This window comes from Gymnogyps californianus, chromosome 10, assembly GCF_018139145.2.
Source record: "Gymnogyps californianus isolate 813 chromosome 10, ASM1813914v2, whole genome shotgun sequence".
Taxonomy (NCBI): Eukaryota; Metazoa; Chordata; class Aves; order Accipitriformes; family Cathartidae; genus Gymnogyps; species Gymnogyps californianus.
In genome coordinates, this window is record NC_059480.1 from 5,627,826 (window position 1) to 5,653,051 (window position 25,226).

General features: G+C 42.5%; 1 protein-coding gene across 9 annotated transcripts in view; it reads right to left on the reverse strand.

The window, feature by feature from the left end:
- Window positions 1–25,226, reverse strand: part of LOC127019914 (glypican-5-like) — a 445,164-nt gene that overhangs the window by 375,789 nt on the left and 44,149 nt on the right. For 3 of the 9 annotated variants that reach the window (XM_050902220.1, XM_050902226.1, XM_050902225.1), the window contains exon 1: window positions 14,166–14,334. The exons of 5 other annotated variants lie outside the window; for them this stretch is intronic. In XM_050902220.1, the coding sequence (XP_050758177.1) occupies window positions 14,166–14,334 (169 nt within the window). Of the gene's footprint in view, window positions 1–8,407; window positions 8,447–14,165; window positions 14,335–25,226 lie in introns of those variants that run through there. One more of the 9 variants, XM_050902224.1, reaches the window with a different exon arrangement.

Here is a 25,226-nt window from a genome sequence, read left to right on the forward strand (position 1 = left end):
ACTCATTCAGCATGAGCACGCAGAAGAAATAAAATTTGCAAGTGCTGTCTCAGCAGTTTGGCCCCACACCGCCATGCTAGTCTATTCCTCTGCACATCCACACGTCCCTGCAGGTAAGTCTGGCAAGGCTGAATGCTTGTTCCGAGTTATGTCATGTTGAAAATTGCAGGACAACTGCACAGTACTTCAGGGTAATGAAAACAACAGCCTGCAACAACCACCATTCACCACACCCCAAAAGTACCAGTTGACAGCCCCACAGGTCACACACAAGAGACCAGTAGCCTCTTTCAGATGGTCTAGGCTGAACCCAGATTTATACTCAGATCACTTGGTTCCATGCTAGACCACAGGAGCAATATTTTGTACACAGGGCAGGAAAGAGGCAAGGTAGGTAATATCAGAGGGATTGGTTCAGCACCCCCTGATGTCAATGGAGACACCCAGTGGCATCAGTCATATAAACAACTAAATACAGTTAAAGACACAACACTCTGCTGTGCTTCATGCTTCTGTAGGGATTTAGTAGTTTGAGGTTAACATAGCTCTGAACTCAGCAGGCTTTGGGTCAAACTCTTAAGTGAATCCTGTTCCAAGAGCACAGCCAGGAAACCCCAGACAACTTCCCATTATAAAAAAGTCAATTAACAGAAAAATGTACCTACAGATAATTATAATTTAGAAACACTTTAATTACCTTAGAGTGACATGCACTTGATTTCAGACAAGTACTTGTGATTTTTAGCTGCATACATTCAATTACAAATCAATGGAAGGTCAAACAGTTAAAACCACAAACACATCAAGGAGTTGGTGACAGTATTAAGTGGTCCAAAAAGCAGCAAGGGCCCATTAGCAAGCTAATCTAGTCCCCATGAAAGTAAGGGCCACGACAATATTTCCACTTATGCACGTGGTTCTTCTGAAGTCAGGAGTAGGAATGGCCTTCTGCCCTTCCTCATTTGTTTTTGCTTTGCTTTGTTCTGCCTGCCTAGACCATGGAAAATGTTCTGGTTGTACCAGGAGCAGATTCTACCCGGTGCTTCCCCCAGGGCAGCAGCAACGAGGAATGAAGAACTGGAGGATTAAAGAAGGTCCACGATGAAATCCCACCTAAAGGGGCCATTGCCTGATTGCTGGGTACCAGCCATACCCCTAAGCTGGAAAGCAGCCGAGCTTGCTGCACATGATGCATCCCACCACCCCCTCCTGGACCCCAGCAGTATGTTCAGTAGGAAGGCCTGTATCTTGCTGGGACATCTTGAGCCAGGATAATGGATTCTGAAACAGATGCAGCTTCCCAAAAACTGAGGGGAGGCAGAATTCTTTGGAAGATGTTCCAAAAGCCTTTAAGCTGGGACCACAGACCAACAACTTTTGAAAACCAGTGTGGAAACCTTTGATGGGCTTCTAGGTTTGGCAGTACTAAAACATATGTTTGACCTTAGACAAGTCCCTTAGTCTCCACACTTTGCTTCCCACGTGTCAAAGAGGAGGATACTTACCTTTCATTTGTTTGCTTAGATTGCAGGCAATTCCTAGTGGAGACTGCCTTTTGCTATGTGCATGTTCAGTGTTCTCTGAGAGCCTGTTTTTGATTTTGATCCTATGCACCTGTTATATAAATTAAGAAATCATGTTTCTTCCCTTACATCACTAAAACAAGGCACCATTCACAGTACATTGAACTGATTATGTTTCCCTTCTTGCTTGTGTTATTCCATTCAAAACTAACAGCATTACTGATGCTTCAGAGCTAACCATTCAAGATGAACAGAGCAGTCCACCGTGTCAGAGCTGTTTGAAGCCAGCTATACACACTGGCAGGCAGCGCTGGCTACACTCAATCCACATTTGGAAAGGCCAGAGGCAGGCAGTTAGAAAGGAAGCTGGGTTGAGGATGGCAGCCATCAGAGAGACACAGCAGCATCCAAACTGACACCAGCTGGCCCTATTCAGTCCTTGCTACTCAGCTAATGTTTTGGCACCTGTGATAGCAACTCTAGAATAAACTTTCCAAATCTAAGCCAACAGCCCTGCCAACAAACAGCATTGACACTTTTCATCACGGTTGGGGTTTATTTCTGTCAGAGAAGGCCACAGAGTACAGCAGGTCCGTGACCAGCAAAGGGGGAGCTCCTAGTGAGCTTCAGATCACAACCAGGTACAGCCAAACCACAGCTGCTTTTTGGGGAAGGCAAATATTTATATTTCCTGACATATCAAGGGCAAACCAGGTTAGGAAGAGTAAATTTGATTACTGCAGCTTGAAACTGAAAATGCAATACTTTAGCCAAATACAACTTTGGGCTGCTCCAAATGGTAACAGTTTTTTTTTCCCCAGACTTCAAAACTAAGATTAGGAGACTAAAGTCAAGTCTTCTCTTAGCAGAAGTTTGAAAGCCTTTCTCTAAGAGCGATGTTTTCAATCTTTTTTTTTAAAAGCTCTACTGTGTTTTGGGAAGTGAGTGGGTTTTCTATGTATGCTTTGTTCTTCTGCCTTCAGACTCATTACACCTCTCCTTTTAACTGCCCATGTGAAAATAGAAGATAACTAAAAAGCACATGCTATTCTGCACTTCTGAAAAACTGATTCATCTTGTGTGTTGCAAGGAGAGAATATTTCAACAGCCAACACAGGGCAGCCGTACAACATCCTGGGTGCTGTTCCCCAAATATTACTTAGCAAGCCCCTGTCCCTTCCAAAAACATGACTCAAGGCTTCCAGTTCCCAATTTTTGTGTTTCCTTATGGAAGGACAATGGGGTAGGAACACAGGAAAGAAGGGTTTGAGATTTCATCCTCTGACAGACTCCCAGGACAAGTCATGTGGAGTAAGCCATACAGTATTTTGCAGACAGACATCCATGCTTTGGAGTGGCAAGACACAAGCTCTGATCTGGAAGCAGTAGAGGACAATCTGAATTCAGGCACAGCATAATGCCAGTTATGGCTATGCTGCTTGCAGCACAGCACTAGCTTGTAGCTATTTGGAGCATGCTGGAGCAAGACCAAATCCACCTGGAGACATAAGCATAAACAACCCTGATGTCTTTGAGCCTTATTTTTTCAGCCACAAAGCAAGAATAATTTCCCTACATCAGTAAGAATAAAACATTGCTCAAGAATGAATACCCCAAAGCAGTGACACATTGAAGAACAGAGGGTTAAGAGCCAGAGCTACTCTCTACCTGGAAAACTGGAGATCCTCAGACTTGCTCTGGAAATCCTGTTTCTATTTGCAAGAGACCTAAAAGTTTGGCCATCTTCCTCTGTTTTCAGTAGGCTGATTTCCATCTCCTGGCCTACGCACCTGCAATATAGTGAACTACTGCCAGCAAAGTCTAGGGTGAATACATTTTTTTTCAAGTTAGGAGCAAATGCCCCATTGCAACTCCAAGACATCCTACTTCACATAAGCCTCATGTCTCCAAGTATCTCTCCATGCTGCTGTGCTACAACACTGCAGTTTTCCACTAGCGACCTTGCAACTCAACTGCTGTTGAGAGTTTGATCACTTGAAAACTGCTTTTTCTGCATGCTCCCCTCTACCATTACATGGTAAATCTGTGAATTAGTTATTTTGCTTTAATGAGCATAGAATTTGATATCCCCACACTATGTCTGCTACACAATTCTTTCTTCACAACACTAAAATTTACAAAGGAGGAAGAAACATATTCTTTGGGCTCAAACACCAAATCAATTTATGATGCTTAATGAGTCACCACATCTTGAATTAACTTCATTCATTCCAGGTGCATGCATCCCAAACTTGGGCTGGATTCACTTACACACAAAAGCTTAATGCTGTATCTGTCACTAGTGCAAATGCAGAGCACACTGTTTCAGAGCAGAACAAACCAGAGCAGTTGTCACGTGCATGAATGTTACTGCAAAGAGGAAGGTGTTAAGAATAGGATAAGAAGCAAAAGGCCTGTATTTTAGCAAGGGAGAGTTAGGTTTTGCATTAGGAAAAAACCCCAAACAGTAAGGTAATTAAGCACTGGAATAAACAGCCGAAAAAGGTTGTGATCTTCTGTCACTGATTTAAACAGCTTATCCTGGCTGCAAGTAGCAGGAATGGACCAGATGATTGCTTCAGGTCCATTTCAGCACTATTTTCTATTATTCTATTCTTTCAGCAGCTCTCAGCAGTGTATTTTTCTAATTACACCCAGTTTTCACCAGATTACGCTCCCTTTATTCACATTTCCTAGCACAAACACCCAGGGCAAGCTGTTCTGGACACTAGCTCCTTTGGCACTATGTTGCTGTACCTTTTGTGAGGATTTGGCCCTTAAGATCTCTCAAGAGTAGAGCTTTAATTTCACAGCACGGATCTTGCTCATTTTACTCCATATTTACCGAGAACAAAGGGAAGACTATGCAAATGCCCTGCTACTTAGACCTGAACAAAGTGGAAGCAAACATGTAGATGTGAATGGGAGACATAATGGTATGAAAAAAAGCAGCCCTTTTCAAAAGTAAAATGACTTTGTCAGGGTCCCTTTGCGCTATGTGCATGGATGATTTGTGACAAAACAAAAAAGTGCTAGCCTAGCACATCACCCATGTCAGAGATTAGAGCACTTCAAAACCCTCAGTAGTTAAAGCACTTTCTGGAACTTGAAAGGCTTTCTTAGGCGATGCTTAGCTTCTTTATGGCTTTTACACGACTTTGATGTGCACCTAAGAGTGAGGAATCTTAATCTGAAGGTTTTCTATGGAAAATACCCATATTGTATAATAAATCACAAAATCTTGTCACCCTGATTAACATGAGTCAAAAGTTTGCAAAACTTTGTGCCTAAAGTTAAAGATTGAGTCATTATTTTGATACCCAAATAAGAACCCTGAATTTCCCAGCACTTAGTTACTTTCAAAAGGCTTCTCTAATAATAGCACTGGAGTAATATTTCTAATCATTGATGAAGTGCGGTGTGCAAGGCAGTAGTCAGTTATGCAAGTATCACTTTTTCCCCCATTCTCATTCCCTCTTTAAAGCAGAGATTTGAAGTTAAGGGATCTGTGGAAACACAATCAATTTCTCATGTGTTACAAAACCTCTTCTCCAAGTGCAAACATGGATGTGTAAACATAAGCTTCATTCTCCCCCATCACTATACACACTTAACCCCAGTAGCATTAATGGGAATTATGCATGCATAACGAGCAGAGAATAGTCCTCTTATGAATAGGGCCCTTGTTGGAACAATGAATACATCTAACCATTAATATCTAGGGATGTGCCGAACTATCCAATTTAACTAGCTGCCAAACAAAGCTACCATGACCTATCTGATATTGTCAAGTTCAGAACACAGTTCTCTGAAATTTGTCTCTCATTTGTTTTTAAAGGACTTGACAGTGGTCTGCGCAGCAGAGAGGGGGCTCTTTGTCAGAACAAGAAGAGAAAGATGGCCCTCCAGAACAGCTGTCACATCTACCATGTGATGGAAGAACTCTGGAGAGGGAAAGACCATGACCCCAGGAAGTAAGCAGAGTCATTAGAAGACCAAAAATCCATATATACATACTTCAAATGCATAGATATGTTGACTTTCAGTATTAATGGAAACCCAGTAAGAACAGAGAAAGGCAGAATATGGCACAGAATCATATAAAACAGGCTAAAAACTACATATCAAAAGAAAAGAGGGGGAAGGCTGATTAAAGAACTTTTATGGGAATAATCTTCTGTCTTCTACAGCTCTGAAGTTCCTATGCAATTGCCTGGCTACACTTGCTCTTTATTCCTATGTTTTAGCTATCAAAACACAAGAGAATCTGAGGATATTATATGTATTAATGATACTTCCTGAGACTTGAGTCCACAAAGTAGCAAATAAATTTAATGGTATCATCTGTGATATTTAAAGTTCCTCCATTGTCTTAAGTTCTTTTTGTATTCTTTGAACTAGTGCCTTGAAATTTCACAAGTAAAAGCTTTACACATTAATCATGCATATATGAATACACTAAGAAGGTAATTAATAACCATCCTTTAAAACTTATGTACTGAAAAGAGTAAAATAGGTGGATTTATTCTCATGAAAGTATATGCATAGTGCTTATCCATAATAAGAGGCAAGGTTGTGGTTGCTGCATCATAGATCATTTGCTGATTACTGCTGAGGTGCTTGGTGCTGTACAACAGCACTTAGAGTCCCAAGGAGGTCCAGGACAGTCAAGCACTCTAAAATTCATCTGCAAGACTGCTCGGGCACACCCTCAGCATGGCTGTGCAGCACCTTGTACACAAGAGACCACCTTCAATCCAGAGTGAGCCTTTGGGTGTTACCCTACTACAGAAGGGCAGAAACGGCTCACCTCAAGAGTAAACCCACCAGAGGCAGCTGAAGTGTCTCCTGAAAAAAAAAAACCATGGAGCAGTGGAATTGGTTACATTGCGTTTCTAAGCTATGTAGGTTTACTTGCCATCAGATGCCACTAGACTACAGGACTCAACATGGAATTGGTAAAGTCTTCTCAGCCACTTGAGTTTCATTTGACACCCTAAAATGGGGATACAAATATTGTCCTTACATGCTTCTACAGGGTGGTCATAAGGACCAGTGTTGCTAAAGCGGTTCAGACACAAAGGGTTAATTCCAAGTATCAGCATTGCTACAGAATATTTAGCTCTTGAAACACACAAAATGCAGCCATAAGTATTCTGGACTTATCTTTCTAAGAGAGAGCAGTTTGGCACACAGTCCTACTACCCTTACTCCACACACAACACAGGTCAGTTCCCTGTCTAGACTGCAACTGATCCAGACCATACATAGTTTCCTAGCACACCTGGATCTACAGACAGCCACCCTGGGTCATGAAGGACACAAAAGGAGGGAAAATCCTTGTCCTCCTAAGTCTGTACTCTGTAATCCTGTGGACCCAGCTCTTAGCTTGGGGCTCAGGTTACTTTTGTAGATCCAAATATAACAAGATACTGTGCAGAAATATTTTGCATTTTTCCATCAAACAATATATTGCCTTAAAAAAATTAAATCTTAAGTGCTTGGTAGAAGGTGGAAACAGACTTGCTTCCCTATCTTTTTTTATCCTTAAGAAGATAAATCATTAAATGGTTAGCTAGGTACCTCATTTCATCCACTGATGCTGCTCAGAAGTTACCTTAATGTGAATGAAACAAATATCTGTAAATATCTCTTTATAGATATCAGGATGATTCTATCATATTAAGTAGTGATACGTAATCAAATCGACAGAGATTGAGAGATTAAGTATAAATTCTGTGTCATGGGCTTGGCTGCTGTTTGGAAATTTATTCTGATCCATCAAAATTCATATTTTCCCCTAGAAGCAGATGCTGTGCTCTAAACTGGTAAGTGATGAGTATGTATTTGAAGTATTATTAAACATATGCCTCTATCATGTCATTTTATGCTTTCATGGGAGAAAGATTCGATTACAAAGACTTCGCAATACTTGGAACTATAGCTCTAGTTTTATACCATCTAAAAGCAAAACCATTTTTAAAAAGAAATCCATTTTACTGCCCAGGGTGCATTTTACACATATCCTTGCTTTTTACAGATCCTTAGGTTCATGCCCATTTTCATGATTAATCTTTATAGAAGCTTTTACTCATTTTGATGTATTTATTTTATTGATTTATATAGCGATTATTATCACACCAACTTTGTTTCCACTTATGACATTAATGCCTTTTAATTTGTACTGCCCTTTGGTTAAGAACTGACTGCTCAGCCCTGCAATACTGGGGTGGGGGAGGGATATTTTTCTATTACTTTCCGATTACAACCTGATGGCAAAACTTCAGTGGCACATAAGGTGCTATAGAGGTAGCTCTTGGGAGCCGCCAGTATTTTAAGGATGGGTCATTTCTTACTAAGCTTATTCTCCATCCTGAGATGCAGTTTCACACCAAAATCACCAGAGCTTGAGCTGACCATTAAAAAAAACCCCGCAAAATAGTACACAATCTTTTCAGCAGAGATTTTTGAGAGAATGAATAGAGCATGTGAATTGTGGGAATACTTAGCTCTTTCCCTCAACTCAGTTTGATAACAAGATTGTGTGTTGGGGGAGAATAGGTTCTCTGCTGATTCTCGGATTCCTTCAAGACATTTACAGGAAACATTGATCTGAATAACTAAGCCAGTCTTCTACTCACCTGGACCAAATGCTCATGCAAGTCACTGAGGACACTGCTTTTTCTGATGCTCACAGACATGAGAACTATAGATTTCCATCTGGCAGTGGAACAGCGATTCCATCTTTATGAGGCACTAAGTAAGTTTAAACAGATTTTTTTGCCTATAGATTACTCCCAGGAGGGCATTACAGAGTGGGCAGCTGGTCCCGTGTCAAACAGAAATTTAAGGCATGGGAAAAGAAGAGGGGAGAAAGATATTACCACTGGCATGAGTCTTGCCTTCATCCAACGTCATCACCAGCTTTAGGTTAACACTTCTGTTGACAGTCTGAGCCTGAAGAGTGCTATAAAATCCTGAGAAGATGAATGAAGGAAGCACCCTTACTCCAGAGAAGCTGCAGGCTGCAAAAGTATAGCTTTTCTTCTGTCCAGAACAGCTATCGCAGCCAGTGCAGACTACAGCCTGTGACTGCTCAGAGACTCTGGAAAGCCTGCCTCCTCCTTGAGACTGCCTCTGGATGAGCAGAGTGAGGGAAGGACAGCTTTCAGGTTCAGCTTCCCGTTCATCAGAAACCAAGGCAACTTCTAGCCTTTTTCCTCACATAAAGAAAGAATTAAGTGGAAGTCAGCCTGAAGAAATGAAGGTAAAACTCACTGATACTTTGTCTGGCTGTGATCTACCTCCCTTTCATGGCAGCTTTTCAGCAATACCCCTCAAAATAACATAACATGATACAGCCTGCAGAAGGGGAAACTGAGGCACAATTGGCCTTGTTTTAGGCTATTCAGAGAGTGACAAAGATGGGAATAGAATCCATCTCACATTGGACCAGTCCACTCCCTCCAACAGGTCAACAGTTTGTGGTTTAAACCACCAAGAAGTCTGTGGGTCCATAAATAGCAAATACTAAGTGTAATAGGAAGAAAACCTTCCATTGTAACAAGCTGCAAGTAATGCCAAGGACATTTCACAAACTTCTTGTAACTATCAAGATTTCCTAAAAGAAAAACAAATTTCATGGCAAGAAGATTATTTTTTGTGCCTTTTCTTAAAATCTTAACCACTCGACACTGTTTCCAAGCATTAACACAACTGTGCTCATCCAGCAACCCTTTCTCCCAGATGTACCCTTCATCCACGCTACTGAAAGCGGTCCCACACAACCACGTATGCAGGTGAACAGTAAACCCAATTATAAGTTGCAGTTCACACCAGAGGATTTTAGTCATTCTGATGGGGCAAAAACTTTCCAGAGCCAATAAAGCAAGTACATTTCACATCTGGCACACACCAGACTTATGAGTGACTTTGACAGAAAGCTGCTGTGAGCAAAATGTGTTTCAGCACTGCACCTTTACCAGGGGAATTACAGTGTTCTCATTAAGATGATAGAAATAAAGAGCTGAGTGATAATAAAAGAGAAAAACAGGAAAATAAAGTGTGGCATGACCCATTTCATAATAAAATGGCTAGTTTAATAGATATTCTTGGATATATTCAAAAAGGGATCTAGCTCGTGCTCCTTTCTCAACACGATGGGAGCTTTGCCACAGGCTGAGATGGGATGAGATCCAGTCTAATGCATGCACCACATGCAGCAAGGAGCTTCTGGTAGGAATCTAGGACTTCCCTGTTGCTATTCAGAAAGTGAAATAGTTTTAATGTATAAATTGTTAATGCAAGTCCAGCTCTGCTATGGGATATTCAGTACATACACATGGTAATGAACGCTCCTGCTGATTTAAGGTGCAGGATGGCAGTAGATAATAAAGAAGCTTTTAATAGGACAAAATCTGCCCTTCAGAAGTGAGTCCCTGAGCACAATCTGGGCAGCTTCTGTGCTCTTTGTAAAGCAGTAGAGCAGCAAGATAAGCAGATCATCCTTTTGGTAGTCCTCAACAAGATGATTATTTAGAAGGTAAAGAGTTCCTAGAATTCTTTCACAAATGATAAATATTTTTCTTGCTTACCAGAAATCAGCCCAATTCTTCTATCCCTACTTATCCTATGTTTACAGATTTTTTTTTTGCATGTTCATACACTAGTCCATAAGCAAAAGAGAGAGAACTGAGTCTATATAAACAGGGAGGATGTTCTTGTGTTTACGTGATTACAAAAGGAATCAAGAGGGCTACTTTTATGCTAGTTCTGCTACAATTCACTGCCTGAATGTGGACAAGTCACAGATTCCAGTTGGGTTCATTCAGTTTTCCTACTGTGAATTTGGAAAGCAGTGACAGCCAGCCACCACCGTGCTCCATGCCACGGAAAAGCCTGTGAATAAACGGAACTTTAAACACACCCCATGCCAGTGTGCAGTTACACTGTAATATAACCCAGGGCTCACAGGGTATTGCTAACTGCAGCCCTATGTCTGGGAGAAATACCATACGTAGCAGTACGCATCAGATTTGAGATATCTAGACTCCCTGGAACCAAAGGCTTAGTCCTCTGGCAGGATTAACACAGCCCTTCACCCTTGGAGACAGCATATAATTCTCTCTCATCAAAATGTTAACCAAGGAGCTCCTACAAAAACATCCCAGCTCAGCCTGTGATAATCAAAGTACAAGACCGGGAACATATTACCTCATTTTCCAGTCTGGGGGAAGACACAAAAAAAAAAACTTCCTCTGAATCACAGCCAAGGCAGCAGTACCTCTACCTGACCAATCTGTTTGCTATTTACAGCAAATTACCCTTGAAACTTTCAGTTTGTTCCAGAAAAGCAGGCTACCAGATAGCAGCACAGACTCCACTAGTGGAAGAGAAAATCTTACAGACAGACCAAGGAGACTTGCTGCTCAAAAATACCTGTTGTTTGGGCCTTGTATCCGTCCCATGTCAAAACACTCTTCTTCCTTAGTCCTGCACTCATTAATGGACTAGATTTCAGAGTGGAAAAATATCTCATGTCTTTTGGGGGAAACTATGGAAGAGAAGTTTAAGAGGAGGCTCCTAGGCATCTCTAAGAGCTCACTTTGGATGGTGGTGATTTTCAGAAAGGTTGCTGCCAGATTCACATCACACCTTAAAAACAAAAGCATGTTTTCCCCAGGAGTCTTCCTCTTTCCCTTACCACTACATTTCACACAAGAGGCTAGCAGGTCCTGCCCAAAGCCGCTTTCCATCTCACTGTAGGTCATACTGATGCACCTCTCCTACCCACTGACCAAACACAGCGACCTGTCTGCAGACCACATGTAACACGGGGAGGCAGCTACCAGTCCCCATGAAGCTTGTATCCAGGATCCATCATTGTATCCGGGATCCATCAGTGTGCAACTTCAACACTGCAGCCACAACTCATACCACAGGAGGGTGTAGGCTACAAACTCTCCCAAGTATTTAGAGTTCATTTTATTATGGGTGAAATCGGTACCACCTGTAAGAGGAGACAGAAAATATACACCTGACAGTCTGCCTGCTGATCCCTCGCCCAGCCCTGGGTTGGGCCTCTCTCCTCAACTGAGCTGCTGATTTTCCTGAAGGTTATAAGAGCTTAATAATCCTTAAGACTTTAACCTCTGTCAGATTTGTTGTATTAGCCTATAAATATTGGCTTGAGATTAGCCAAGGGCTTTCAACACTTTTGCAATTGAAGATATCTAGTAAACAGACAACAGGACTGCAGAAGTTCTGTTTTTTAGAGAAAACAAGCCAAAACAACATGCAAGCAACTGAGGACCGAGGAGCACCCCGGTGCATGTGCAGGTCTGGCCCACACTAGCAGAAGTTAGCAGGAAGCTCTCCACAGGCTTCGTTCAGCACTAGATTCAGCTGAGCACACTGCTCTCCAGTGTCACCCGCAGCTGCCCACCACTCTTCCCCCTTCTACTTTAAGTGACAACTGTCTGAAGTCTTCAGGGGAGATGCCTCAACATTTGTGTGTTGTTAAAATGCATAAAATGGGCCTCAATGTCCTAGAAAGAGAGAGAGAAATGTGTAGGGGGCAGTGGTATTAAGATATATTCACTGATCATAGCTGCCAGATGAAAACACTGGAAAACACTTCAGTACTTAATTAAAAGAGGGCACAAGACAGAAGGCATTACTGCCTGGCAAGATATCATTAAAACACACCAGCTTTGGTGGAGCTGAGTATACTTAAACAGGGAAGATCAATATGCGCCACTTTTCCTCAGCTCTCCTCTGCTCCAGTCATCCTCTCCAAAAGAAACCTTTATGAGCTAAAATTTAAAAGTGTATTACCCTCCCTCACCTTCTCTCATGCTATTTATTTTCTGAGAGCTTGTTACTCAATAGGAAAGTTCAATATGACACAAGAATACAATGAAACCTCTCTGAAGCATTGCAGCATCTACACCTTCCTTCTGGAAGCACGCAATTTTCCTCAAGTTTCACCTACAGTACTAGAGTTTTATAGAAAATGTAAAAAAAAAAATCAATTTAATTAAAGTTTGAGGAACTTCTTCCAGAAAGAGCTCAGGAAAAAGGGTTAAGCATGCATCAAAATGGATGAAAACCCTTGGTTTTTTTTTTTTTTTACTTTCATATTTAGCTCTCAAAGACAAACCTGATGCTTGATCTGATGCCTCTACCAGCACAAGAGAACAGTACCATGCTTTAAGCTTCAAAATGCTATTCCTGCAAGTCTCTTCTTGCCACAAAATGAGGAATGATTCCTTGCTCACGGACAACTTAACAGCCATGTGTCATCTCAACTACTTTATGCAAAGTGAAGGTAAAGATCACCAGCACTGTGCAATTGTTTACTGCCATAAGAGCTGCCGTAAGAGATCAGCCCAATGGCCTATCAAATTTAGTCCCCAAGACAGAAACCCATGCCAGAAAACATATCCAAAACTCATTTAAGATAAGAAGTCTTTCCATCAAACTCAGCAGGCTTTGAATTGAACTGCTTAAAAAAAAGTGAAAAAATAATAAAGCAACAACCCAAATTGACATTTATAGCACCACACACCTACAGGCAATTGTGCTAGCATGAGGCAGCTAGAGATTGTTTTATGAGATTGATAGACTTTGCTTTTTTATTCCAGTTCTTGTAAAGGTTTTCTTAAAACATGTAAGAGTCAGGGATGTGACTTCATTACCTAGATAGATACATGGTCATTCATAACAGTTTAATCATTTTTTGACATTATAATGTACTTTATCCCCTTACAATGAATTCTACAGGGTAATTGTAGAATATGCAAGAAAAATCTTTTCTTATTATATGTGTGTTACTTTTCCATTTCATTGCTGTCACGCATTGTTCAGGAACTGTATGAAAAGGCAAAAGGGAACACCACTCTACTCATCAACTTTCACAAGTATTAAGTACTGCAGAGTTACTGCTTAACTAAGCAAAAGCTAAGTTCTGTTGATTGTATCCCTCCAAGGTGTTACCTCTGCCTTTCCTTGTAACAACGTTCCTGAATTCATTTGCAAGATAACTCTTCCTAATTCAGAAGTTACAGTGTATTCACCAGCCTGCCTGAGGATCCCTACATCTGGTCAGCAAAACAAGCGTTCCTTAACGACTCGGTTACTAATTTGCCTTCTAAGAAAGCGATCCTTCACAGGAGGAAGCCTCTGCTTTAGGTACTTAAGCAAAGGCATCACACCGGTCTTCAACGCGGGGAAAAAAGGCCTGGTGCTTACGGTGGCGATCAATAAGCAATACCTGCACAATCCAAAGACCGAGGAGTCATTGCGGTCTCTTTTCCTAGGAAGTCGTTTATTTTAGTAAAAGGCATGCCAAATCCGCTTAGTTCCCCGCTACCTGTGTCCGGCAGGAAAGCCGGCGCTGGATGAAGGGAGCCGCGGTGCACCGGCTTTTCGCAGGCAGGCGCGCAGCCCCCGACGGCGGTACCGGAGCCGCGGAAGGACCCCGGGACGACGCCGCCCGCGGGGAGCCCCGCTGCTCCGAGGGCGCAGGCAGAGGCGAGCCCGGCCGGCACGGCCCCCGGCCGCGAGCCGCCCCGCAGCAACCCGCGCCCCGCGGCACCCCCCGGCGCGGAGAAGCCACCCCGCGGGTGGGTCGGTACTGACCGGCCGTGGGCACGTCGGGGACCAGCTTGAGGGGCCCGATCTGCCGCAGCTGGAACGCCGTCCGCACTTCGTGGCAGCTGGGGGACTTGCCCGCCGCCACTCCGCCGCACAGCCCCGCCGCCGCCAGCAGCCACAGCCCCAGGACCCCGCGGCTCCCGTCAGCGGCCATCTCGCACCCCCGGCGGCCGCGGGCCGGGCCGGAGCGCTGCGGGGCGCGGGCCGTGTGCCGGGCGGCGGTGGCGGGCGCCAGTCCCGGCGGCGGCGGCGCTGCCCCCGCCCGCCTCCCGCGCTCCTCCTCGGCGAGTGCGGCCGCCCCGCCCCTCCCCGCCCGCCCGCGGGGTCCGAGGGGGCGCCGCCGCCCCCCGCTCGCTGGCTTCTGCCGCAATTACGGGGAGAAGAGAGAGAGAAAGAGAGAGAGAAGGAAGAGCCCTGACGGGCGGCTGCACCGCGCCCGCCCCGGACCGGCCCGAGGGCTTCGGCCTCGAGCAGCGCGGATGGAGAGGGGGTGCTGGAGGCCACGGGAGAGGCCTGCCTGCCCCCCTCCTGCCCCACCGCGCTAACCCACGCGAGGCGGCAAAAGGTAGCTGTGGGGACTGCTGATGTACTGCTGCGCAGCCTCACGGGAAGTTGAGCACAAGAGTTTTTACAGAGCATCTGTACAGTCTCTGCAGGCCATGAAGACCAAGGCGGCAGATCTAGGTCAATTCAAGTCACCAAAGAGCCTCAAAAGAAGGGAGGACCTGTACCGAGGGAGATGCACTCTCTCAGACACGCTCCCTCAGCATGCGGTTGTCAAGAAAAACAGGTACAGAGTGCAAACAGAGCAGTAAATATAAAACCCCTAAGCACAGCAGGTTGGAAAATCATGCACAGTTTGCTTCGATGCTGAAATTCCTAGCAGATGACATGGAGGCCATGGAAGAGTCTTCGTGAGACAAGTGTTAACTCTGGCCAACAGTCACTGCAGAGACTAGAAGAAGGTTTGCACAAGAAAACACATCCTTATGTACCAACTGCATATATGAAGTTGTTGATTTGTACAAAAGCCAGCAGCAGTTACATCCTATGTTGTTTTGGGGGACATAGACCCCTCCTGGGGCTGAGACCCCCTTGAGAGCAGCTAGTGTCACCATCAGAAAGGTCTTCTGCAATCTTTTCATTGCCCTAGGCATGCTTCGGTATCAACTGCTTTACCACACATTTCAGCATAGAACTATGCTCAGCATCCACGAATATTTTTCATTTCACAAAAACACTCAATTTCCAGAGAAGCCAAACCCAAGAAGTCTCCCACAAACAGCCCCATTTGCACAGTACCTTTCAAACATATGGAGCACGTTACAAGCTACAAGAATTACTATTGTTTGAGGCCATTACGTCTGATTTCTTTAAGGTTACTTGCAACCCTCAAGATGCTTCTAATGTGCTCCTGGAGCAACAGGGGAGCCCACCTGCAGCTAATTTAACCATTATACATTCCCATAGGTAGTAATGAGAAGCTGAGCTCAACTGTAGATAGTTGCCTGACTTGCATTTTAATAGCTAGAAGCACAAATCCTTTAAGTAATTTGCTTGTATTAACTTTGTTCCTATCAAGACAGCAAGAGATTAATTCTCTCTTTTTTGAAAAGGAAAAAAACCAAACCACCACAACCCAATTTGATTCAGAACATTTAACCTGTAAAAAACAAACTGGAAGAACAAGCCAGCCATATAATCAGGCTTCTACATTCAAAAGAGAAAAAGTCACCTTCGAAGCCTTTTGCTCACCCAGGTCAACGCTGCAGTCCTTTGCTCATTTTGCAGCTCCCAAAGGCCACCACAAGAGCCCAGGACAGCAGGGAACAAGACAGCACACCCAAAGGGCTGGCCCCCAGGAAGTCCAGGGCCCACGGACACTGATACAAGTTAACTTCCTTTTCAGCTTGATACGGGTTATACTGCCAGCAAGGTTTAAGTTATACACACACATTAACAGGATCAGACCCCAAACTGAGGTGGAAACAGGTAGATTAAAGAGAGATGAGGGAATAATCAGCATCAGTGAAAGAACAGTTAGCGTCACAAGGCACAGCACCCCAGCTGCCTACCTATTGTCCAGCATGTGGTTTTATGAACTCCAAGGAAGAGGAACAAGTTGCCCCAGTTGCATTTTGTTTAACCTCAGGCCCAATCCTAAAAAACTTTATTTAAACAATACTCCCATTGACTTCAGTGGGAGTTCTGCCAGAAAAGAAATGGCAGGATGATGGATCTGACGAATAATTTACTTGACGAACAGCATTATTTGGCATATATGTTATTCTATAAATAGCATCTAATCAATCCTGTGCAAGGGCTCGAGGCATTTAATTCAGTGGGATTTTTGCCATTGTTTTCAGTGGGTGGCAAGTTCAAATCCCAAATGGCTAATCCTTTTCTACTATGATTTATTTTAGTGCCTCATCTTTATATGATGGGTGTTCTTTTCCTCACCTGTCTTTTTCTGGCTATGTTAAGTCATGTTGCTTATTTGTATTTTTTAATTGGTCCTCATATTGTTAGTAAAGGACAGTCCATTACATTATCATCTCCAGCTCCCCTCCTCTCCTCAAAATCCTGCTAAGGAACCTGAATTATACATGTACATAAATACAACAGAAAACTCAATGTCAGCGAACTGGAATGTCCATATATGTAATACTGGTTACTGCAATACATAAGGAAACATTTACATTTCTTATGGTTTTGTAATAACTATATTGAGAAGCGTTAAAGATGGCCTGCTATGTTTTTGGGGCTGGAGTCTGAATTTTTTTCCCCTCTGCAAAAAAATATGTAGACCCCTCGCACACTGTTCAGGTGTAGGTTTTTGTCCCCAATTACATTTTTCCTCTTTTTTTTTAAATGTTGTGCAGATAGGAGCAAGGGAAAAGGAAAAGTTTGAGGCTAATTTAGGAAACAGGTATTTCTTTGTCACTGACATGTCTGAATACATTTAAATATGCCTTTTTAGTTAAAAGAAGTGTTCTAGAACATGCTGCTCAGAATCACCCATAACAATAAGGTGGTCATTATCACCTTCAGTAGTCCCAGGTGATGTGCATGCACACACTCCCACACAGCCCACAGCTAAACACTGGCCTCCCTGACAGCTCTGCATCTCTGAGCTGACACTTAACTATCACACCTTTCCGGACACTACTTTGGTGACAAATTATAGCCTTCTGGCACCAATGAGCATGCAAGATTGCTAAACCCACAAAGCGTAAAGTGACAGGCACCTTGGGTGTTTCCCCCTACAAAATGATGATCAGACCCAGTGTCATGTTTGGGCGCAACTGACTTTCCGGAGGACTGAGAACACACACCACAAGTATAATACAGTGGACCCCAAGTAATTTAGGCCCTATTTCTCCAAAACATGTGCTCCACATACAGCAGGGCAGTCAGATTGACTTTAGTGGAGGTAGTCAGGTGCTTAACAGCAAACCTATGCCTAAGTGCTTTGCTGGAAGAGGGCTACAGATAACAGAAGAGCCATTTAACCAATTATTGTATATGACATTCTACCACACTTCAGCAATTTGCTTGGAACAATCACAGTTTACCTCGTCAACAGGTGTCTTGGTTTTTAACAAATGAATATTTATTAACCATACATCACTGAGAACTGTATCAGTACTTCTTACAATGAATAGCAATATAAATCTGCCCAAACAATCCGCTCAGTCTTAATCCTGCTAAAGTAACCACAATACTCAGCATGAGCTTTGGATGTGTAAGAAAAGCTGGGATCAGGCCTAGAAACAGGGTTTTGTATGCCTGTTGCCTCAGCCCTTCTCTTGTTGAATATAGCTGGAGCTTTGCCAGCAATTTAAATGGAAGCTGGACTAATTCCCTTATGTTTGAGATGAGCTTATCTCCAACACTGGACTTTCCACGAATGGGACTTAATGGGCACGAGGTCTGCTTTTGCCAATTCAGCTGCCAGAGTGAAGCCTTACTGCGTGCATCTCAGCCATTCCAGGAAAGCTAGTAATCTAGTCTTTAAAGCCTTATTTTATCTTTAGAGGTCCAATTTACCAAGGTACAGGTTTCACTGAAGCACCTGAGGAACTCAGCTGACTACTCAGAAGGAAAATTAAGGGACCTGTTTAAGTCACTGGAATGAGCCCAAACCACATGCTGATTTTCATTTAAAAAAACAACTTAATCAGTCTCAAAAGAAATGCAAAATCCTCTGTCCAGAAGAATCTGTAATTAAGACAAGTTTCTTTTTTCAGGTTTTTATAATTTTCAGTTTTTTCTTCTTTTAAGAAAGTTAAATCTATTTTCTGAAGACTACTATATTTCAAGTCAAAGCAAACTTTAAAGCTGAATATGAAATTTTAAATATAGATTTCAATAATAAAAAAGTCATGCATGAAATATTCATAACTATGCCAAGACTAAAAAGCACTGCTAGAAAATTATTTCTGGTAATTTTACTCAAAATTTTCTCATCCTGTTAAAGTGATGAACACTATGAAACTAATAGAAAGATTACCAGCATAAGCCTATCATTCTCTTTTTTTTGTTTAGAGATCCCATTTCCTTCTTTTCTCATTCACTCAAAGTACTGAGCACAAGGAGAATAAGTATGCTGCCATACCATGAATTGTTTCCTGTGCTGTATGTACTCCACATGGAAAGAATGTGTGCAGACCTTTTTGATGGTCAGAATGCAGTATTCCTGTGCTGCCTCATTATTTCATGGGTATTTTTCACTTTACCAGACCTATTCAAATGCACAGTTTAAGTGCCTGTTGTACTTTTTTATGAAAGAAAAAAAATCATGCCTGAAAGGCACAGCTGTTAACTATACCATAACACTCATTTTTAAAAAAATTATTAGACCACCAACCAACAAAAGATCTATGAAAGAAATACAATTGGTGCAACAACCCAGCAAGTCAGGACAGCCACTAGTTAAGAGAAAACATCCTATAGACAATGCTGAAGAGAATTCCACTTTTTCATCATTTTCTAGTATTTCCTTCTAACAGTATGAAAGCAATTATTTTAGTTCAGACCAAAAATCCTTTAGCCCATTGACTTGTCTCCTCTGGCAGAGATCAGACCTGCTATGCTTATTTAGAGATTACACCATGTCCAACATTATCAGAGTTCTCCCTCTCTAGATCACAATTTCAAATCACACCCTGGCCACCAGAGACTGCTATGTATTTTCTCTGACATCAGCTGAGAACATCAGTCTAATCCCCAGAAGAGCAGCTTGTTTTTGTCATAAAAAGATTGCCCCGAGAAATAGGCATCTTAAAGTCTCACTGGAGATCTAAGGGAGAAAAAGGCACACAGACTTTTCTTACTCAGAAACACAGCATGTCCCAGGGCTGATAACTGACACGATGCATGAGGAACACGACATGAAGGTGACTGCACAGTAACAAACAGTTTTCCCATCTCAGTCATACCAGCTCGTTCTGTTTGAGTTGTTCTTCCTAAAGCATCCTGGTCACTGAGCAGATGAATATAACTCTTTGCCCTTATCTGCATGGCTCAGCATACAAATTCATTTAGCTGGGACAAGCAAGAAGGTTCTGAACTTACTCATGTGAGAAGCCGCCACACAGAGCCCAAGGGAAATCAAATAGATTACTCAAGGAGTAAGGGTTGCATAATGTAAGCTGAAGTATCTAGCTCTAGTTCCACATACTTCAAAAGACTAATAATGGAAATAGGTTTCATATTAAAGAAGCCAGTAACTTATTGCACGCCTTTCAGAAGTTCCTCCTCCCAACACCACAAGAGTAATATCACAGTGAACACCAAGAATTCACAGCTGGTTCACAGTGTGAATAGCATCATTATAATATTTGTAATAGCTTTTTCTAGCAGGACAAAATGGCCCAACTTTCATTTGTCTAGCTGGGCACTCAGAAAAGATGATTTTTAACTATGTGTCAGAATTTGAAGTTAATTAAAACTAATTGCCCACTGTATTGTAAGTGATGCCACTGCATTTTCAAATAGCTCTGTTTCCATGGGATGATTTAACACTGGTGTCTCTCATTGACCAAATTCTGGGTTTGCCTTAATTGTATTGTTCAAGTTGTTTATCTTTCCTTTCTGCCTTGCAACTTTACATGAAAGGTCATAAATAGCAAAGTTCATAGCTAAGATTGATACTTTATCAACATGAGAAAAAGCATCCTAGAATATAAACTAGTTTATCAAAATAAATGAACTCCTCTGACATCTCACATTACTGTTCCCACTAGCCACCACTTTCTGTCCTCAGAATACTTGTTTATGTGTTCAGCTTTGTGGCAAAATTTTATAGCTCAGAACCCTCTGCACTTCTTAGCTGGTACAGCAGCATTTGTTATCTTTACCATATGGATGCGAAGTAAAGTAAATCTCTTTAATGAGAACAAACATACAACCAGAAAACATATTGCTGCTACTCCCAAACTTCACTAGCATATTTGCAGATCTTTTCAACTTTTTGTGTGTCCAGAGTGCAAGCCTCCACATACTGGATCACATAAAATGGTAGTACCTCTTCCCTTCATGGGGAGGGTATGAAGTACGCCCTTATTTAACCCTGGGTTCACAAACATACCTGGGCACAAGTTTCTGCAGCTGTTATCCAGCAAGATGGGCTGGAGGACTGCAGCAGCAGAGGGGGATTATGTCTGGAAGGAGTACAGGAAAGGGAGGAGGAGAGGGCTCTGGATTTCCAGCACGACACAGGTTGAGTCTAGTGAAAAAAGCATGACCCTTCCTGCAACTATGACAAAAGCAGGCTGGTTGCCACCACACTCATGTATGGCATAGCAGGTTCACATCACCTGCTCACATTAGCTTATGTATTAGCACATGTGCCTTCAAACTCACCTAACTTCCCCCCATCTGACACCTGCAAAGAGCACTAGGACCAAGTTTCTAGGACTGCTGCCAGCCTCATGGCATCCCACCTGCAAACCCTGAAGTTGATGGTAATGGAGGCTCCCATGGGAAGCCCTCGCCATGGCATGAGAATCACTCCTTTCCTTACAATTTGGTTGTAGGGGTTACATCAGGGGACCCAACAATACACCTGTGTGAAGTTTACCAAGCAGCCAGCATGCAGGACCTGCCCTTGATCAAAGCATGCTCCAGTCAGCACACACAGCATCATAAAGCACCAACCACCAGTAGGGACTCTGAGTAGGTGCTGAAGATAACTTTTGTTGCTAAAGAAAAGGTATTATAGGGGACCAGCTGCTGTGTAATTATATTTTCTAGCCTAAAATCATGCCTTCAAACTTGTTTAACACACACAAGCTTGCCTCATTCCCTGAAGTCAAATCCTGCCCAATCCCATCCCAAGTACCAAGAATCCCATTCAAGCTCAGCTCCACAGAGCAGGTGGTGGTCAAATGAGACAGGCAACTCGCTCTGTGGACAGCCATCAGCTTGCCTTACACTTTTGGGTAAGAGCCTCTGCAAAGCTACTCAGCACAAGTCATCCTAGACTTGCATAAAGAGACCCACTGTGTATATGAGCTGCTGTAAGGGGAGGATTGTGTTAAATGCTGGCATGAAGATAGACCATCATTTACCAGTAATATCTGCAGTGAAGAGAGGAACAAACTGACAGACATGAAAAAAGCACCACATTTCACTAAGTCAAACTTCCAGATGTTAGATCCATACTATACTCCTAGTCCACTTCAGAATGAAGGGCAACAGCAGCCTGATAGCCTGGAGGCTGGAACAGCAATAGCAGAACAGGCACAAGTCACTGCTGAAATATGCCTGGGAAGTTTGCCTATGCAGTCTGAAAAACATTTGTTTAAAATATGCTATTCATTAAAAAAATACATGTTGAAAAGAGCTTTTCCTAATTGGCATTCAATGTTGTCAGTTTTAGACAAACACCCTTGCTAAAGATCTCAGTGCTGAAGAGTCTATGATAAGCATTTCCAATAGGAGAATTCTGGGGAAGAAATCTGCAAGTTCAAGAAAACTGTGAAAAGCTTCCTGGTTCTGCAATGCTGGGGCAAGTCCACTGTCCTCCGTTTCCCTCTGGTTCAGCAACTGCCCAATGCATTCACTCCAAATGGACTTGTAGAGGTGTGCCTCAGAGCAAGAGCTGGAAATGGTGGAAAAGGTCTTGCACAACTTGGCCTGCAGGATCTTTGTTAGGGCAAATGCTCAACACCTTTGCAGACTGAGCACATGTGATAGAATCAGAAAAATAAAAAGGAAGCACACTAGGCTACATTTTAATGTATGTTACATGTTAGATGTACCACTGCATTTTTTTTAACAACCATATTTAAAAACTGATTTCTTTTGGTTAAATATTGAAAGTCATCTTTCGCTGTTTTGTCTTACACCATAAAGTGACTTGTAGATCTAATGCAAGAAGAAATCCTGGAGCTGAAACGTGTTTTTCAAAGTGAGAGAACTTGAATGCAACAGCTCAGTTAAATCTGTGTGTCAATGCAAGTTTTCCCCATTGGTTTTGTTCATGAGTACCACAGCAGTCACTGCAATTCTTCACATAAGTGACACAGGGGAACTTGACCCCTTTAGCTCCAGTCCTACTGTGGGACCAACTCTTATCAAAGTCCACTGATTTCAGTAAAATTTTTCTCCCCTATTGCAACAGGTCTATATTAGTGGTTCTTGCCAGCAGATCAGCAGTTTAAACTCATTTGGGGAGGCATCTCTGCAGCTTCTTAGTGACACAAGTTTCACGGTGCTTCCATTAACAAAGGATGTAACAAGCAATGACAAAACACCTCTGCTTGGAGGTCAGTCTGCTGCCACCCCTCCCCTCACCACACCTCCTCCCACAGCACACACCACTCTCCAGGATGCTGAGCAGGTCCTGGCTTCGTCTGCTAGACACTGAATTTTTCATGCACATGACTAATCTCTCTTCTCCAAGAGACTGCAGGAAAAAGCAGATGAGCCCTGAGCAAGTATAAATTAATGCTGACATTTGCTGGAATAATGTACTCTCTTGAGCCTCTGCATCTATGACGCCAATAGAGGCTGCTGGCGACATGAGTTTATATGCATCTTTCTGCTAAATCAGAGCATCCTCTGCACAAATCAAGCACTTTGGAGACATCATGAGATTTGTGACGGTCTCTGGAGGACTCCAGGTCCATAGAGCCATAGCTGGATTCTTAGCCATCTATTCTCACTGACTGCTGGAATTTCTTACAGGCAATTTTTAGTGACAAAACTGAGGATAAATCCCACCTGTATTTCACAAAGTAACAGGCAAGCTTTGTTTGACTTTGAAGTACAGATTACTCAGCAGTGATAGCACTACCTATTATACACAGTTCATTTTTTTTCTTCAGAAAAAAGTCCAGAGCTTGTTATAAGTGGTTTCTGCCCTGCACAGTAAATCTGGAACAAATGTGGGCCCCAAGACATAATACCTGTCCTCAAGTTTTTCACATGATTGGAGAGTTGAAAGAATCAGGATTTGTCTACCTGGTGGCAACTGTGTGCCTGCTCCAAGACTCCTCAAAAAGAGTGCAAAGCTCCTGTGACCCCAGTGAGCTCTGGGACAGGTCTGCCATGGCCTGGTGCTCCTGTACATGTCTCACCTCTGACCATAGAGACAAGGGCTTGTGCCATGCTGTAACACACAAGGATGACACCCACTTTCTGCTCTGTTTTTAGACTGACCCTTGAGGAAAAATCTACAGGAACCTTTGGCATCCAAAAAAGCAGTTCCAGCTCACCAGAAGGACCTCATCCTGAAGCTGGGGATACTGGTAGTTTTTTGATGGGGTTTATATACTTCCAGCAAGCAATGTATCAGCCACAGCTCTCCTCAGTGACTGCAGTGGCGCTGTTTGTGAAGCCAGCATGCAAGAATTTAGCCCTTTAAATTATGAGTTTAAGAAATAGATCATGTCTCCAAAAAAAAGCCCTAAAAGTCATCAGTAAACTAGATACTAGGACCTAGTATGTACTCACAACCAGAATTTGCACTTAAAGATCTTGATAAGTGGCAAGCTTCTTCATGAAGGAAAAGGTAGAGTGAGACTTTTTTTTTAGTTCCAATATGCCACTTAAGTTGTGGCATGCTTCATTTGCTAAAATGGAATATAATATGTCTTTGTATTGAATTGTACTTGGGTTGGTTATTAAATGAAAACTATTATTCCATTATAGCTGTAAGAAATGGAAGTTCTACATATGGCTGTGCGCAATCCATTAACTGGCTTATGGAGCTGAAGACCCTTCAGAGACCATTACAAATCCATCCGATGTCCCTCTGCTGGATTTTACACACTGGTATCCGAACTAGATGCAAGAAGCTTAAGACTGTATAGAATCACTATTAATCAGGCTCTATACACTGTTTGTGCCAAAGACAAACAACATTCTGAGCTTAAACTTATTCCTCATGTATTTAGATAAGTACGTGATGCATGGAGAAAAACCTAACTATTCTAGTCAAAGTACATCATGTTAAAGAGTATTCACAGACAGCTGATTTACATCAGTATCCACCTTAACTTGCCTCTTGCAAGGCAATAATTAACCTAATACAGCTCTGCTTTGGAAGGAAAAAACTGCACCTTGGGGATATTTTCAAAGGTGCAAAGTGGGAATAAAAAGGAGAGTTGCCTCAGTTGACTAACGGGCCTTTGAAAATCTTCCCCGATACTCCTTCTGGTATATGTTTTTTTTTTATGAAGCATGCCATTTTTTGTGTGCAGAACCTTTAATATTGGAATTATTTACAGTGATTCAGCATGATCACTTGTGTTTGCAATATTCTTTGAAACAATCTGATCATCCAGCTATGAGTCTGCATAGATTGTGTTTAAAAAAGGTCATGTTTACAGTGTGAAATTGATCTTTTGTAGTTTCCTTAGTATCATCTAATGTAGGAGGGCAGCTTGGATTTAAAATGACACAAAGATAATGACTTAAAAAAGATACTAGTTAAAAGCAAGTTTGATCCAAGTTTCAACTAGGAATGTTTTGCTACCCCAATGAGTCTTTCCTCTTGTTTTTATTTTGCTGAAAGAATTTTCCAAGCTGTTTGAT